The 16675-nt window shown below is 51.4% G+C and overlaps 1 protein-coding gene across 3 annotated transcripts in view; it reads right to left on the bottom strand.

Annotated features, from left to right (window-relative positions):
- Positions 1 to 967: 967 nt before the first annotated feature.
- Positions 968 to 16675, bottom strand: part of Rph3a (rabphilin 3A) — a 79164-nt gene continuing 63456 nt past the window's right edge. The window contains exons 10-21 of one of the 3 annotated variants that reach the window (XM_075980838.1): positions 15742 to 15828; positions 15451 to 15492; positions 14409 to 14597; positions 11874 to 11953; positions 10227 to 10301; positions 9861 to 9970; positions 9038 to 9164; positions 8068 to 8124; positions 7328 to 7482; positions 6078 to 6159; positions 3400 to 3496; positions 968 to 2729 (exon numbers count right to left, since the gene is read on the bottom strand). In XM_075980838.1, coding sequence (XP_075836953.1) covers positions 2599 to 2729; positions 3400 to 3496; positions 6078 to 6159; positions 7328 to 7482; positions 8068 to 8124; positions 9038 to 9164; positions 9861 to 9970; positions 10227 to 10301; positions 11874 to 11953; positions 14409 to 14597; positions 15451 to 15492; positions 15742 to 15828 — 1232 coding nt within the window. In that variant the 3' untranslated portion in view covers positions 968 to 2598. Of the gene's footprint in view, positions 2730 to 3399; positions 3497 to 6077; positions 6160 to 7323; positions 7483 to 8067; positions 8125 to 9037; positions 9165 to 9860; positions 9971 to 10226; positions 10302 to 11873; positions 11954 to 14408; positions 14598 to 15450; positions 15493 to 15741; positions 15829 to 16675 lie in introns of those variants that run through there. The other 2 variants (XM_075980820.1, XM_075980828.1) reach the window with 2 other exon arrangements.

Below are 16675 nucleotides of genomic sequence, written 5' to 3'. Positions count from 1 at the left end.
GGTACTGGACGGTCTGTGCAATCCTTAGTTGCTGCCCCTGAGTTGAGCACTGGGCTGGGAGTCTGGAGGCCCAGATCCCTCCCATTCCTTGAGTCTTTGTTTTCTCAGCTGTTTGATAAATTAATGAATTGAACAGGCCCCCACTCAAGTCTTGTTTCGAGGTGGGGAGCTGTGTGTGTTGGGGGTTATATGTATGTATACATGTTTGTATGTCTATACATGTGTGTAACTGGTTGTCAGAGGTCGACAATAGTGTCTTTCTTTATTGCACTCTACTTATTTTTTGAGGCAAGGTCTCTCGGTGAACCTGGAGCTCATTGATCACCAGGGCTTCTCTCCTCCTTCTCCCTCCCCAGTGCTCAGACTATAATCCCACACCACCACGCCCAGCTTTACTCTGTGTGTGTGTGTGCATGTGTGTGATATGGGCAGAGCATTGTACCATGACATGCACGTGCAGCTCAGGGGAACACTATGTGGAATCTGTTCTCTCTTTACACTTTCGTGCTGTTCCAGGGATTGAAATCAGGTCTCCAGGTTCATGCAACATGAACCTTTACCCACTGGCCCACAACTGAATCTTCACATAGGTTCTGGGGATCTGAACTCTGGTCGTCATGTTGCCAGGCAGGCTCTTTACTGACTGAACCATCTTCCCAGATCTCGGGATCTCAGTATACTTGGTTCCATGGTTGTTGGTACTTCTCCAAAGATGGGAGTGTGGGGATGAAGGTATGCCCTCTGTTTGGTGGGCTCCCACAACCTGACTTCTAAGAAGATGGTGGACTGGGTTTCTTGAGCCAATCTGCCTATTCTCAGGATGAAATCAGTCAAACAGCCCAGCACCTCTGCTGAGTTCCTTCACTGCACCCCGATAAATTTCTTGTGATCCCCAAGCCAATACATATCCTGGTAGGAAGGCAGAAGAAACTTTGAGAAACCACCAAGGAAGAGAAGCAGGACAGCCACTTTCTTGCATATTCCTACTTTATTTTTGGCTACATCAATGCAAAGTAAAGGCAGTGGGCATCGTGCATGCACCCAGGGGCGCGTGTTCTACCTAGAAGGGGTGTGGGGGGAGGAGCAGGGGCATCAGGGCGCTTCGAGCAGGCTGCATTCCGAGTCCAGAGCCAGAACCCGCATCAGGCTTGGGCGACACAGCCAGCATGCTTTCTCCTAAGGGCGACCATGACAGGGAAGTAGGCAGAGCATGGGGACAGAGGGGACTAAACGGAGAGTCATTTCAGGGTAACACAAGAGTCCCTCAGGAACAGCACAAGTCACTGGGTGGGTGGGGGAATCCCAAGGGACATTGGAAGAAATAAGCAAGACTGAGTTGGGGATGAGAGTTTTTAGTCTTAGTCTGACAGCCTCAGTGGGGTGTGGTAGGGCTTGGACACTGATGGAGAAACACTATCAAAGTGGGAAAAACTAGACTTTCTTCTCATGCGTGGGAATGAGAGCTTTTAGTCTTAGTCTGACGGTCACAGTGGGGTGAGGTAGGGCTTGGACGCCGATGGGGAAACACTATCAAAGTGGGAAAAACTAGACTTTCTTCTCGTGTGTGGATGATGGCCTGACTCCAAATTCCTCTTGATTTGTGACAGACCAAGAGTGTTCTGTCCCAATGAGAGTTCTTGTTATTTGATCGCCCCCAGGAACCTTGGGGAAGAGAGACAGAGAACAGCAGGGCTCTGGGTGGGAGAGGGGGGCAATGTGTCTGTTCATTGCTGAAGAGTAGAAAAAGGGGTGAAATGTGTAGCCTGGGAGGTCACCTCAGATCCAGAGCTCTGTGCCACCTGTGCCCATTTGGGGGGCCAGGGATGAGAAAGAGATCCTGGACCTCAAGGTGTCTATAGTGCTGGAGGAGGCTGCCACGCACCCAGGCTGTGCCTTCTGCAGCCCCCAGGCCGAGGACAGCCAGGCATGCCAATGGAAAATGTGACTTCAGGGTTGTGGAGCCAGGTTTATTCAGCTTGCAAGATTGCTGACAAGGCTGGCAATGGGCACAGAGAGGAGAGGGGAGGCTCTGCCTCGCATCCCCCACTGTGGAGGGGAGAGGAGAAGAGAGGCAGTAGGGCAGGAGGGTGGGTGAGGGGCATTAGTAGGCTGGAAGGTGAGCAGGGAGGAAGGAGGTGCAAGGAGAGAGAGCAAGGGAAGTTACAAGTTAGCTTCTTAGGAAGCAGCTGGGCATCTTCCTGGAAGAGGGGTACAGACCCTCTGTCTATTCTGTATGTCTAAAAGTCGGGGTGGGTCTGTTTGTTCTTGGGGTGTCTTGAGGGGGTGTCAGAGGCAGTCTCAATGCACAATTTCTGTCCCTGTGCTGGTCCCTACAGTCTGTGGGTCTGCCAATGCCCAAAGTGACATGTAGACAAGACACAGGGAATGACCTTGTATGGGTTCAAGGTCAGATCTCCCCACTCCCACCACCCTACCCTAGGGACCAGAGAGGGCTCGCATACAGACCCTGCAGCCCAGGGAGCAGGTCTTTGGCAGCAGTATGAAGTGGGGGAGATATCAAAGATTCAAGAGTAACAAGGAAAGCTCTGAGAGGGGAGAGCAACTAGGGTGGAGACAGGGGCACTGGGGCGCTAGGTCCTAATCACTTGACACGTGGTTCTCGTTCTGCAGTTGGTGCCAGCGTTCAATCTTCTTGTCCTTATTCTTCAGACATTCATACCAATGTTTCAAGCGCTCACCCTTGGCTGAGATCCCCAGCTGGCAGCCTCCTGGGGATGAGCAGAGAAGGAAGGGGGGGCAGGTCAATGGAGAGGGACTGTGGCCACTCATGTCCCTTGACTCAAGAGTATAATTGTGAGAAAGATGGCCACCAAGCAGTGACATCCTCAGCCTTGCCCACCCCTAAGAGGAGGTCTGTTACTATGTAACCCTCTGAACCTCAAGAACCTGCTATGGCTCTTTACTGTAGCACCAAGCCCCTGGGAATCTTTGCCCAGCTTCTACTTTATTTTTCTGCATGGTCTCCACATACTGGGCAGTCATTGTTGCTCCCCAAAGGGTCGCTTTCACCCTGATCCCTGCCTGGAATCTCTCCCTGTGCCACACTTGGGATTGTCTATCCTTGGCATTTAGAAGGGCTGGTGAGGTTAAAGCTTTCTTTGGGAACTTGTATAGAGATTGGGGGTAGGACTCTCTTGTTTCCTGCAGAGGGCACTCTCTGCTCTCCTGGGGTTTAGTTATTCTGCCATGGTGTGTACCTTTTCATGTAAAGGCACATCCAGGTGGGATCAAAGTCAGGACCCTGAGTCCCAGGCTAGCTCTGAGCCTACAGAACTGCGGGAAGATGGGGTGGTATGATCATGGTCTCCCCATCCCTGTAAGACATCCTCTCTGTGGAGAGCCAGATAAGGGGGCTATCCGCAGAACCGGGGCACTCACCGATGTAATCGTTAGATTTGCCGATGTCGTAGTCCCATACTGAGATATCCAGGGACTTTTTGGCCAGGTCGCTGTGTTTGATGTCATAAAAAAATTCCTGTGAACAGGATAGGGAGGGCTGAGCAACAATCCCCAGAGCCTCCAACACAGGCAGCTAGGGAAGGAGCCTGAGGAGTCCCTGGAGCAAGGTATTCTGGGAGCAAAGAATTCTTCCTACTCCAGGCCTGTCACCTCTTTCAACAAACACTCCTTAGGACAATAAATCCTGGTGACTCCGGCAGCTGGGTCTGTTTGGTATTGGGGCAGTCACTGGCCAAGAATGGTGAACTCAGCCCTTCTGGAGGCTTCCTGAGAGGGCATAGGACCTTACTTAGCATTTAGGGATTGACAGAAGCCCAGACAGAGGTCTTTGTCTGATTTTGCTTATGAGACAGGGACTCAGTTATCTCAGGCTGGCCTCAACTTAACTGTGTAGCCCAGGCTAGCCTTGAACTCATAGATTAGTCTCCTACCTCAGCCTCAGCCACCACTAAGCTTAACAATATGTTTTTTTTTTAAAAGCAACTTCCCTGCCAACTTGTAAAATTCAGACATGTTCATTATTCAGACAAACAAGGAAGGAAGCCATGATATCTACAGCTACCCAAGAACCCCACTGTCAGTGGGAGCCATGACACATTATCCACAGACACCCAAAAACAGCCACTGTCTTGGAGTTTGCCTGTGTTCATTTATATTGATGTGTGATTTAAAAAAAATCAACAATAATAAATCCTAAGCCTAAAGTTTTTAGGGTTCCTCTTTTTACTCTGTAACCTATGTTAAAAACCAACTTAGCACATTTCCCAAAAATATTTCATGTGAATGAGATGGTTCATGTCTCTAATCCAAGCACTTGGAAGGCTGAGGCAAGAGGAACACCACAAGTTTAAGGCCAGCTTTAGCTCAGAGTGACTTCTAGGCTAACCAGGAGTACCAAGCAAGACCTCATCTCAAAAAACACAAATGAACAAAGAATGTTTTAAATGTCATCACTTTGAAAATATATTCACGTGTTTATGTGTCTTTGCAAGCCATGGCTCACGTATAGAGGTCAGAGGACCACTGATACAAGTCTCCTACCATGTAAGTCTCAGAAAACAAACAGGCCACCAGGGCCCGTTCTCTCTGTGCATCTCTCGGGGTCTACACCATCATGTTAATGGTAACATTTAGTGACTGTCCAGCTGTAACCTGGTCCCTCGCAGATGAGTGTGTAAGCTGTCTCTAATTTTCAGTCATTAGAGGCACCACCTTTGGCATCCAGGGGGGAAGATCACTCCATCCATCCATGACAATCTACATAGGACACTTTCCAGGAAATGCATTTCTGATTGTGGTGTATACAGTGACATCAGATGAACTATAACTGATCTATCTGGCTGCATGTCTCTAAAACTTGGAAGTGTGTACTATTGTTGCTTCAGAGCAAACTCACTTCTGAGGCCAAGGGAGGGGAGAGATGATGGGATTCTTCTTTTTCCTCCTCCTCCTCCTCCTTCTCTTCCTCCTCCTCCTCTTCTTCTTCTTGTTTTGCTTTATTTTGGGACAGAGTCTTGGGGTCTCACTAGATAGTCTAGGATAGCCTTGAACTTCTGGACCTCCTGCCTTAGCCTTGCTGGTCTGCCCTCACCCTCCAACTTAAATTTCTTATTTTTGTCAGGTCCAGATTCTGGGAGAGGGAAGGGCAAGCTGCAGTGTTAGTCTCCTGAGTAAGTGTTTGGATGCTGGTTTTCAAAACCCCTCATGCATCCCTCCCCCATTTACAAAGCATGGTAGAATCCAGTATTAGTAACTCAGAGGCAAGGTGAGAGGGAGAGCACCGGGGCGGTGGGACAGCCCAGGCAGGGCAGGGGGGGACTCAGGGCTGGGGGTCCAGTTCAGCCCTGGTCTCCTTGCGTCCCAAGAGTATATTTTTCCCTTTGTTTGGGCTGTAAAATGGAGGCTGTCTAAGTAGGTGGGCTTACAATTGCATTCCTTCATACTCCTTATTCAGTCCTTTGCCGGTGGGACAGACACCCGGCCCCCTCCTGCTTGGCTGGCTTATCAACATCGGATAATGGAGAAGCAGGGGTTTGGTATGAGAGGGAGGGACAGGACTCTGGAAATAAAGGAGAAAGCTTGTGTGGGGGAGGTCACACGTATTCTGTGTTTTGAGGCATGGATAGGAGTTGGTCAGGGAGGAAAAGAGGCAGAGGGTGGTAAAGCAACTTGAATACATTCATATTCAAGTTTTCTGCTCTTATATGGAGCAGGCATATACTGCAATGATTCAGGTATAACATCCCAGGGTCTGAGCCCAGATGGAGGCCTTTAAGAACACAGGGGAGGGAGCCTATGTGAGTGGTACTTGAGGAAGGTGGCTGAGTGTGCCACTGATCTAATTCATGTTCACACTGCTCAGGAAAGATGCTGGGGGTGGCTTAGGTCAGCATCTGAAAACAGCTTCCTCCTGCAGCGTTCTCAAGCAGTGGGCTTTGCGGCAGGGAGTCTGTCCCCTTCCTTCGGACATAACTCAAGCTTATCGATTTAAAAAAAAATGCTCTTTTGAGGCAGTCAGGACTCTTCTGGAAGGGATTCAATCTTCTCTCACAGGCAGGAAGTCCCCACCAGCATGACAAAGGTGGAGGCAGCCTTACCTCATTAAACTCGGGGTTCAGGGTTTTCTTTTTGATCTGAGTCTTGTGCTTGGCTTTCTTCCCCATGTCTGGTTTCAGCCAGCTGGGAAGAGACAACCATATGTCAGAAAGTGACCCAACACTGGTGACACCTTGGAGGGTAGGGGCCCTGTTCTGAGCCCCTCATGGCATTCTGTGGCTCAGTGCTGTCTGCTGGCTTCCCGTGACCTCAGGGGAGAGTTTAAACTCCTCCCAAGGCCCCATTGTCCATGTGGCTGGGTCCCAGCTCCACCCGAGCTCTCTGTCTCTCTCATCATGCTCTTGACCACCCCTCCCTCATCCTCCTCTCCACCCCACGGCCTTTGCGCACAACACTGTTTCCTCCACCCAGGAAGCTCTTTCTCAGAGTTGGGCACAGTGCCTAGCACACAGTAGGTGCTCAACCAGTAGCTTATGGGTGTAAAGGAGTACTTTGGAGGGGGGACAGGGTTTAACAGACATTAATGATCAGAACAGCTGATAAAGCTGATGAACATTCCACTAACCAAGTCTGCTTATACTCTTATGGTATTTTCTATAGGAGTGAGCATAAAGGGCTAAAGCCCTCTCAGGGTGGGGACATCTAACTCCAGTGGTCACCAGGAGAGCAGATTTGACAGTATTTCTAGAATAACCCCAAGTTTGAGATATTTTGGGTATTTCTTTATTTATTTATTTCTTTTCTTTCTCTCTTTTCTTTTTTGTTTGTTTGTTTAGTTGGTTGGTTGGTTTTTCAAGACAGGGTTTCTCTGTGTAACAGTCCTGGCTGTCCTGGAACTCACTTTGTAGACCAGGCTGGCCTTGAACTCACTGAGATCTGCCTGCCTCTGCCTCCCGAGTGCTGAGTTTAAAAGCATGTGCCACCACCGCCCAGATATTTTGGGTGTTTCTATAGTGGATTTGAATGAAACCACATTGTTTCTTTGATGGTGGAAATCTGAGCTAGTGGGGACATAGGCAGCTATGGGTCATAAGTGGGATCACTATGCCAGTCTCTCTAGGCAGGGGCGGGTACAAGGGTTCCCATGTGGCAGGCATCACACTGGCTGACTTCCTGATGCTCAGTTTCAGTCTGTGCTGGGCATACTTGAGCTGTTGTGTGACCTAGGGCAGACTCTTTCCCTCTCTGGGCTTCAGTGGTTAATAATGAGGTGTCTCTTGTCTTTATCCTCTCTCTTCCAGGGGGTCTGCCCAGATCCTCTCTCATCTCCCTGGGGTGCTGCCCAACTCACAGCTTGACGAAGGGATCTGAGTAGCCATTGGCGTCCATGGCGGCCAGGTGCACACAGCGGATAATGCCCACGATGAGGCCGCCCTGCTGTGTGCTGTACATGAGGGACACCAGGATCTTGCCACGTTCTTCTATGTCGCCAATTCGCTCCACCTGCTGCATGTGGCAAAAGGCAGTACAGGGCTCAGAAAGGCGGGAGATGTGGGTGGTAATGGTGGGGAACTGCTGTGGAGGGCAGAGGGCGACAGCCTGCTAAGGGGTCAGTCAGCACCATGGACAGCGGGTACCTCTCTAGGCAGGGCAGTGTGCCCCAGGCTAGGCTCTCGAATGCTCATTGGGCCAGAGCTCAGCTTGAGTCAGACGGGGGCAGAACCCAAACTTGGATCATTCATTGGAGCTGGGCTCCATCCTAGTCACTGACCTTGACAGATGCTGACCCTGACCCCTGACCTGACTGGCCTCATGTCCCTACAAAGGGATGAGCATGCCATTGCTCTCATCTGTAGAGCCAGCAGCAGAAGCTGTGTGAAGTAGGTTCCAGAACATGGGTGTGCGAAAATAGGGACCATCCCCTCTTCCTATGGCCCGATCCTGCGGATGAAGGGCATTCCCCCTCCCCCCATGAGCCAGCAGGTCAGTTTGTGGATAGAGAGAGAGGAGGGCGTGGAAGGAAGAGGAGAGAAAAGCGGCCCCTGGTGGTCTCAGCAGAGCCATCGGGCTTCCCACCGACAGTCAGCTCACCTCCTCCTCATAGAGTGCCATGCCACGGGCTGACCCTGTGGTCCCTGCACGCTTCATCTGTGGGAGGAGACAGGATGAGAGGGTAACCTTGGGGGCTCATCCCCCTGCCCAAGGAGGGCCCAGAGCCATGAAGGTAGGCTGTGTACCCCAACACTCTCCCGTTCACTGATGTTTACACAGCATTAACTGTCAAGATGGGAGCAACAGCTGTGTTTGCGTTTTACTGCATTCCCCAATTTACAGAAGGCGACACCAAAGGTCAGAGAGGACCAGAAGACGGTCCAAGTGTCAGAGCGCCCATACATAAACCACAAGTCTTCATTCACTTGGGCTGTGTAGTTCAGAGCTCTTGGGATCTGGCCTATCAGATGTTTCTCCTGAGTGGCCCTTCTGATGGATCCTAAGGCTCTGAGAAACAGGGTTGTGAGCTACAGATTAAACTCAACTCCCACCCTATAGAGATGAGGACAGCTGAGAGGAGGGGACAGCGTTGATGAGGCCCCTGTCCTTAGTGCAGCACAGTGAGGTGACTCCTCAGACTACCTTCATGTCTTGGGACAGCCATGTCCACTTTAGCAAGACAGACATACTCAGAAGCTTGTGGTGATAAAGGCACAAACTTAACCATTGTTCTGAGCAGCTGGATTCATTGAGTAAGAAAGAAGCCAGAACCACCAGCTGCTATCAGACAGGGTCCTAAAGAGACACATCGTGCCCAGAACTGGCTTTCACAACTTGCTCTGTGTGAGCCACAGAGTTGGCTGTAGAAGCACAGCCCAGTGCCCAGTAACACACCCTTTCCCAGCTGCTAGGTGCACCTCCCACCCTGAAGCTTCCTCTCTGCTTCTTGGGTGACCTTGGCCATTTGCTTCCCCCACCCTAAGTCCCCTCACCTCTGCCTGGTGCTCTGCCCCACAGCCCCTGCCCAAGCCCACACAGCACAACAGGAAGGTGGCAGTCCCCAGCTCACCGGGATCACCCGCTCCAGGCAGATGTTGAAGTTTTTCCTCTGGTTAGCCTTCAGCTTCTTGAGTGAGAACCTGGTCTCACCGATGAACTCATTGTGGCCGAACTTGTCCTCATCACACACGGAGATCCTGCCATGGGCCAGAGAGAAAGAGCAATAGACACTGAGCCCCCCATGTACCTGGGTGAGGGGCACTGGGTGCAGCCTCGGTTTCCCTGTAGTCAGGTGAGGGACTTAGTTCAAAGCCTGAGGGGTCTATGCATCTCATGATCCCATATAACCATTGCTCACATAAGAGCTAGAACATTCCAATGCCAGAGGTCCTCAGTCAGGGTCTTTCCCTAAACCCTCCCTTACCCTAAGAGACCCATCCACTCTTGCCTGCAAGGGGCCATGAGCCTGCACTTGATCCTGTGTAAATGTGACCACACAGTGCACACCACCTTTACTGAGACACATACATACAATGTAGCCCAGGGTAGGGCTTGCGATGTAGCCCAGGCTAGATTCAAATTCACTATGTAATCCAGGCTGGCCTCGGCCCCTCCAAGTGCTGGGATGACAGCCACACAACCCTGTCTGCTTATCTACCCTTCTCTGTTGCTTCTTCAGCACCATGCCTGTGAATCTCAGCTATGCATGCAACTGGGTTCTGCATCCAAACACATTCAGGGACAAAACCCCTCAGTGTGTACTGCGCTTGTGCAGAAGGCTAGCACGGTTGCCTGGACAGCATAGGCTGACAGCCGTGTGCATCTAGACATGTTAGGCCCCTGCATTCCCGGTTCCTGCTGGAGTCCCACCCTCCACCGCCACCTGTAGCCACCTGAGTGTCTTTCTCTGCATGTCCTCCTCTGTGATGCCGTGGTACTGCAGCGTCTCATTCCACACAGGGTTCCGCGTGTTGCGTAGGGTCTTTGTACGAAGTTTGTTGGACTAGAGACCGAAGAAACAGACAGACAGACAGACAGACAGGCACCCATCAGTAGAGACAACCTGGAGACCCTCCTCAAACGTTCCCTTAAGTGAGAAAACACAGGCAACTTTTGTGGAGATAGACATAGCTTATATCAGAAATGACCCTACTCCTTCTGAGGCAGGGACACAGGGATGTTTCCCGAGTCCACAGGCAGTGTCCTCCATGCCTGCAAGCTCTCAGAGGGGAGATGCAGACCCCTGGGCTGCTGTCTACCTTGCTGGCTCCAGGCAGCAGGTGCAGCTTCACATAGGGATCCGCTAAGCCATTGGAGTCCATGGGCTTCAGTCCCTGCAAAAGAAGGAGGCAGCACAAGAAGGTCAGCCTCAACAGGGGATAGCATCTGTCGCAGCAGTGGGGACAGAACAGAGGGGTGCTGTGTCATGAAGATAACGTGGGGCATCAGGTACAGAGTAACAACATACCACTCCCTAGCTGTGTGGCCCCTCTGGGCCTGTTTCCACGCTGTTGAGTGGAGGAGTGGGGCAGGTTTTAGCACAGTTGCCCCTGGGTGTTGTAAAAGGGATGGAGAGGACATTCCAGCATAAATACCAGAGAGGAGTGGCTGGGGACAGAGACACTCCTGAATCTAGGGCCTGACCCCTGCCTTCATTTGAGGCCTCAATTTCCCTCCACTTGGAGGATGAGGCTCACACTGTCAGTGCCTCCAAGACCGGGAGAAAATGGTTTTAGCATCATTTGCTGAGATGAGTTGAACAACCCTCAATGTTCTGCATCTCAGATACTGTCCACCCACCCAGGCTAGGTAGGAATCCTGTGACCTCAACTTGCTCATCTGATTGATGGGGCCAACAGTATCCACAGCTCTGTGGGGTTCAGGGAGTAAAGAATCAAAGCTTGTCTTTGAAGATGAGCCTCATATGTCTAGGATGTAATCCCAGCTTTCTGGCCTCAGTTTCCCCACCTGACTAATGGGGCGAATAAAAATGCCTCCCTCACTTGGTCACCAACATAGAGGGGAAGAGAGTAGTATCCACCTGATCACTCACTGTAGAGTCCAGTACACAGTAGGGGCTCACTCACTGTAGTGTCAAGTACGTGGTAGGGGCCCAACGTGGGCATGCCCCCCAAATGGCTTAGGCTTGGGTGGGCCAATGGAGGAGTTTCTTTAAGCATGGTGGTTCTTGTTTATCCTCCAAACTGGGGCATTTTGGGAGTGAAAAGAGAGTTGTGTCATGTCCACCACAGGCCAGCAGGCAGAGAGAGGGGACTGTCCTAGACACCCACAAATTGCCAGCCACTTTGCATTCAGTTTGTCCAGCTTTTCTTGAAGGAAGGACACCATTGTCTCTTCCACTAAGTCAGAGAGGGTCAGCTACTTTCTCAAGTAACACAGCAAGGTGTCCTGGGCCAGCAGTCACTCCAGGGGACTCTGGTCCAGATCTTGCTGGTTTTTTCCTGGGGTCCCAGACTTAAGTTCAGCCCGGGTCCCTCAAGGTCTGGAATTCATTCAGTTCCCATTCCATGCAGCCTGCTGCTGCGGCACCTCCCTCTGCTGCGGCACAAACGCATCTTTTAGTATCCACAGCCAAAGTTCCCACCTCACTGCTGCCCCTGGCGGACGATGACATCAGCAGAAAACACAGAGTCACCAAGTCTTGGTGGCACTTGCAGCATCCCCTCTGTGTGTTGTGGGTGGCCTAAGTGACCCTCACAGTCAAGCGGCCTCCCACTCCCAGGAAACAGCCACAGGACCATCCCCAGAGGAAGAAGTCTGCCATGGCTGATGACAACCCTGTTCACATCTTGTCATTGCCACAGGTCAGTGACAGCGGGAGCTGGGCCTGGGACTCATCCCTCGTCTCTTAGGAAACCAGAGCATCCCCAGGGGTCCCCACGCACCTTTGCCCTGATGATGGTACACTGCAGGTTGCTGTTTTCCTGGTCATAGAGGAGGCTGAATTCCAGGGCACCCAGTGTGGCTGCAAGCAACAGAGACAGGAGCCAAGAAAACATTTGTTTAGTCAATCCACAAATATTTCCTGGGCGCTTACCAATGTGTCCAGCCTCAGCTAGGTACTAGGACCACAGGAGAGAGGGCGGGCCAGGCCCCGATCTCATACTCTGTCCTGGTCGGCCTGTTTCCTGGGAGTCTTCTGCAATTATCTCTGTGTGTGTTTGAATAGTGACTTCCTCCCCTGCCAGACTAAGAGTGCCCTGAGGATAAGGGTTAGGGCTCTTGATTGACTACCATGTCCCTACTGTGTGCAAGGCACATAATAGGTACTCCTGTGTGCGCTGAAGGAACAAATGGATATCAGCGTTTGCTGTTCCTCCTGCTGGGAATGCTCTGTCTTCAGGCTCACTTGGCTCACGGCCTCAGGCTCTACAGCTTGGCTCAAAATCATTTCCTACGGAAGCCTTTCCTGATTGTGTCCTCAAAGCAGCCACTGGTGACATCACTCAGCATGCAAAGAGCTCCTTCATAGTTTGACTCTGTTTCCCCTGTTGCCTTTTTGTCCCAATGTCCTAGCACCTGGAGCAGTTGAGGCACCTGGAGTGAGGCCAATAAATCCTTGTAGATGACAAGGATGAGCAGGTGAAAAACAGAGAGAAGTCAAGCCGGCTGAAACCAGCTCTGCAATTGAGCTTGTGCCAGGGCAGCCTGGAGGCTGCGAGAGGTCACACTCTGGAGACTGAGGACGGAAGAGCATCCGGGACAAGGATGGAGGAGGGCAGATATGGAATATGCCAGGGATGGCAAGGCAGGTGGGCTCCCCTCTCCCTTCCCTGAGACCACAGACCCCTGACTCTAGGGAGCCTCTGAGTCAAAGGGGACACCTGCTCTATCATAAAGTGCGACCTTCAGGTGACTGGAACCCTGTGATGGGCTGCCAGCCCCTCCACTCTCTGGCTACGCTGGCTAGTTTTCTGTCAGCCTGACACAAGCTAGAGTCATTTGGGAAGAGGGAGCCTCAGTTGAGAAAATGGCCCTACCAGATTGACCTGTGGGACATTTTTTGATTGATGGGGAGGACCCAGCCCTTGTAGGTGATGTCACCCCTGAGCTGGTGGTCCTGGGCTCTATAAGAAAACAGGTTGAGCAAGCCAGAGACCCTCCATGGTCTCTGCATCAGCTACTGCCTCCAGGCTCCTGCCCTGCTTGAGTTCCTGTCCTGAGGGACTACAAGCTGGAAGCTTAAATGAACCCTTTCTTCCTCCAGCTGCATTTGCCATAGCGTTTGTCACAGGAATAGGAACCCTAACTAAATGGCCGCCTCTGAGTCGCAGGGACCCTTTCTAAGACTATATGCAGAATGAGAGGGGAGAATGCCCCATTCCCACTCACTAGGGACAGGAAGTAGGGAGTGTGGCTGGCCCTGGTGGGAAGGGAGGCCCACCTGGATCTCTGCTCTACCAGCGCCCACTCTCCTGCCTCCACCCTTTCTATGGTTGACACTGCGGCCATTTCTCATGTGTGCTCATCACAACATCATCATGGCAGTGTCCAGTTTACCAAGCACTGTCCCTGAGGTGCCTCAGTGTACCCTCCCATCAGCCTACACAGAAAGCAATATGGGCTAGGTGTCTGAACCAGGTCGCCCCACCTCCCAATAGCATCCAATAGCTGTCCTGGCTGCTTCAGCCATAGCTGATGGGGGAAAAAACACTCTGAGGGATATGTATGTGTATGTATGTATGTATGTATGTATGTATGTATGTATGTATGTATGTCTTTTCCTAGGCCTCTAGGTCTGAGTTTAAGAGGAACACAATATGTACCTACTGAATCACTGAGTGATTTTGCAACGATCCCACTCATGAGAAAAAAATGATATCAGATGATAGACACACTGCAGGGACTCATGCCTGTTTTGGGGGTGTTGTGGGCCACCAGATAATTCTGTTTGGTAGATTGCTATGTGGGTAGAACCTCAAGAAACCCCACAAGAGGCTTTATTTTTTTGTTTGTTTTTTTGTTTTGTTTTGTTTTGTTTTTCGAGACAGGGTTTCTCTGTGGCTTTGGAGCCTGTCCTGGAACTAGCTCTGTAGACCAGGCTGGTCTCGAACTCACAGAGATCCGCCTGCCTCTGCCTCCCGAGTGCTGGGATTAAAGGCTTACGCCACCATCGCCTGGACACAAGAGGCTTTAAATGACTCAATGAGCTGCACCCTTGTGTTTTAGTTCAATAAGACATACGGTACCAATACTGACCACACGGTGGCGCTCATCAGTCGTTGCAGCACTGGGAAGCAGAGGGCAGTAGCCTTTTCCCAGCACATGCAAGGCCCCGAACCACAGAATTTTTGAGGGTCCACATGTCAACGGTGAGGGTGCATCTATTGAATCCAGAACCCCATTCCCGCCCCATCCCAAGCTCAGTTTCGGGGTGACTTTTCCCAGCATGTTTCCTTCCCCCACCAAGAACCACCTACTTGCTTCATCAGAGTCATAGCTATTGGCTTCCTCCTCTTCCTCTGCGGGTGGCGGCTGACGAGCAGGGGCCACCTGGGAATAGGGACCTGTAGTGTGGGGAGCTGACGGGAAGGCCCCTGCGGGTCCTGTCCTCTCCTCCCGGGCTGGGGCGACAGCCCCTGGATAACCAGAGTCGCTTGGAGTGGCCTCTGTGGGGACAAGAGACAGAGAAGAGGCAGTATTGAGTTTGTGTCACAGCAATGCAGCTGGAGGAAGCTTCCAGAATGCAGGTTCCCAGGCAGCACTCAGAATCAGGGGTCCTGGAATCTGCATGGGATAGTCAAGCCCCAGGACCGATTTGGATAAAAGGAAGCCAGACCCCAGGGAGGTCAGTCAGCTGTGTGGATTCAGCCGGATGGCATCGACCTTAACCTCAGCTGTGGGATGTAGGACCAGTTCCTTAACATCTCTGAGCCTTAAGGTTCCTTAGTTGTAGAACTGGAGTTACTGAATCCAAAGGTGCTTCTCTGACAATCAGTATTAGTTGCATTAAACAATGAAGGTCCATGGAAAGAAAATGGTTACCTTGTAACCATAACAACCAGGCACCTGAGGCCTGTATGTGGGTCATGGAATAATCGGTTTGCTTATCATGAGCCAAACACAAATCAGCCTTCACAAAAAGTTGTGTTTTTTTTTTTAAATTGATTTTGTTTGGTTGGTTGGTTTTGGGTTTTTTTGTTTTAACTTTTTTTTTTTTTTACTGTTTTAGTTTGTTTAATCTCCCCAACAAGATTGTGAGGGAAGTCCTAGCCTGACTCACACTTCATAAAAAACAAACAAACCAACAAAATGAAGCTCAGAGAGGTTTAGTCATTGGCCAGGAGTAACACAGTAGGAAGTGAAGGACCAGGCAGAAGTGAAGGACTCTGAGCCGCAGGAGCTGGCTTGTGGGTGTAGACAGTTCAGGGGTTTAGAAAGTGGGCTGCTTAGGCCTCCTCAGACAGGTCTTGGGGTACAGACTGAGTAAATGTGTTTTCTGAGAGGGTAGTTCACACTTGCCTGTACTTTGCCCAGGAGCGGCCCTGCTGCCCCCAGAGGGGCCTGCAAAGGGAGGGAAAGGGGTGGGGATGAGGACGTACTTCAGTGTCTGTCCCAGCCCCACCCCTTCACAGTGGACAGGGTGCTCCAACCAACCACCCCTCTGCCACAGTCCTGCCCTAAGCACAGGGCCCCCTTCACCCCAGGGTCTAAAAAGAGCTCATGGCTCAGCCTGTTTCAGTCCTGCAGGGTGATGGAACTGAGGTCACTGCTAGGGGACACCAGGGCACATGGTGGCTGCATGGCAGATACCTGGCTGCACAGGTTGAGGAGGTGCCGGACTTGACATTGAAGCCGGGGCAGGGCGGGAGGCCTGCACTGAGTTAGCCCGCCTCAAACCTGCAGGACAAAGAGGGAGAAGCATAAAGCACACGTATACATGCACCCACACACACGCACACACACACGCACGCACACACATGCACACACATGCACACACACGCACACACATGCACACACATGCACATACACATGCACACACGCATGCACACACACATGCACACACACGCACACACATGCACATACACATGCATACACATGCGCACACACACATGCACATACATGCACACACACGCACACACATACACACATGCACATATACACATGCGCACACACATGCACACACATGCACATACACATGCATACACACATGCACGCGCACATGCACACACACGCACACACATGCACACATGCACATACACATGCACACACACGCACACATGCACATACACATACACGCACACACACGCACACACATGCACACACATGCACACATGCACATACACACATGCGCACACACATGCACACATACACATACACGCACACACACGCACACACATGCACACACATGCACACATGCACATACACACATGCGCACACACATGCACACATACACATGCATACACACATGCACACACACGCACATACACATGCATACACACGCGCGCACACACACGCACACACACATGCACACACACGCACACACACAAATACATGGGGCTCCACGGAAGGCCGCCCTTCTCTGGTCCCTCTGTTTTCTCCTTGATGCCCAGACCCTCTGGGTGAATCTCAGTGGCTGCAGTTATTTAAAGCACAGGGTAGCTGGGCCAAGGGTACAGGCCTGTCATCTCCGCCTCTCAGGTGGCAGAGACAGGAAGCTTACAGATTTGAGGCCCACCTGGGACAC

The sequence above is a fragment of the Microtus pennsylvanicus genome, chromosome 1 (genome assembly GCF_037038515.1).
Source record: "Microtus pennsylvanicus isolate mMicPen1 chromosome 1, mMicPen1.hap1, whole genome shotgun sequence".
NCBI classification, from domain to species: Eukaryota; Metazoa; Chordata; class Mammalia; order Rodentia; family Cricetidae; genus Microtus; species Microtus pennsylvanicus.
This window is presented reverse-complemented; position numbering and strand designations above follow the sequence as displayed.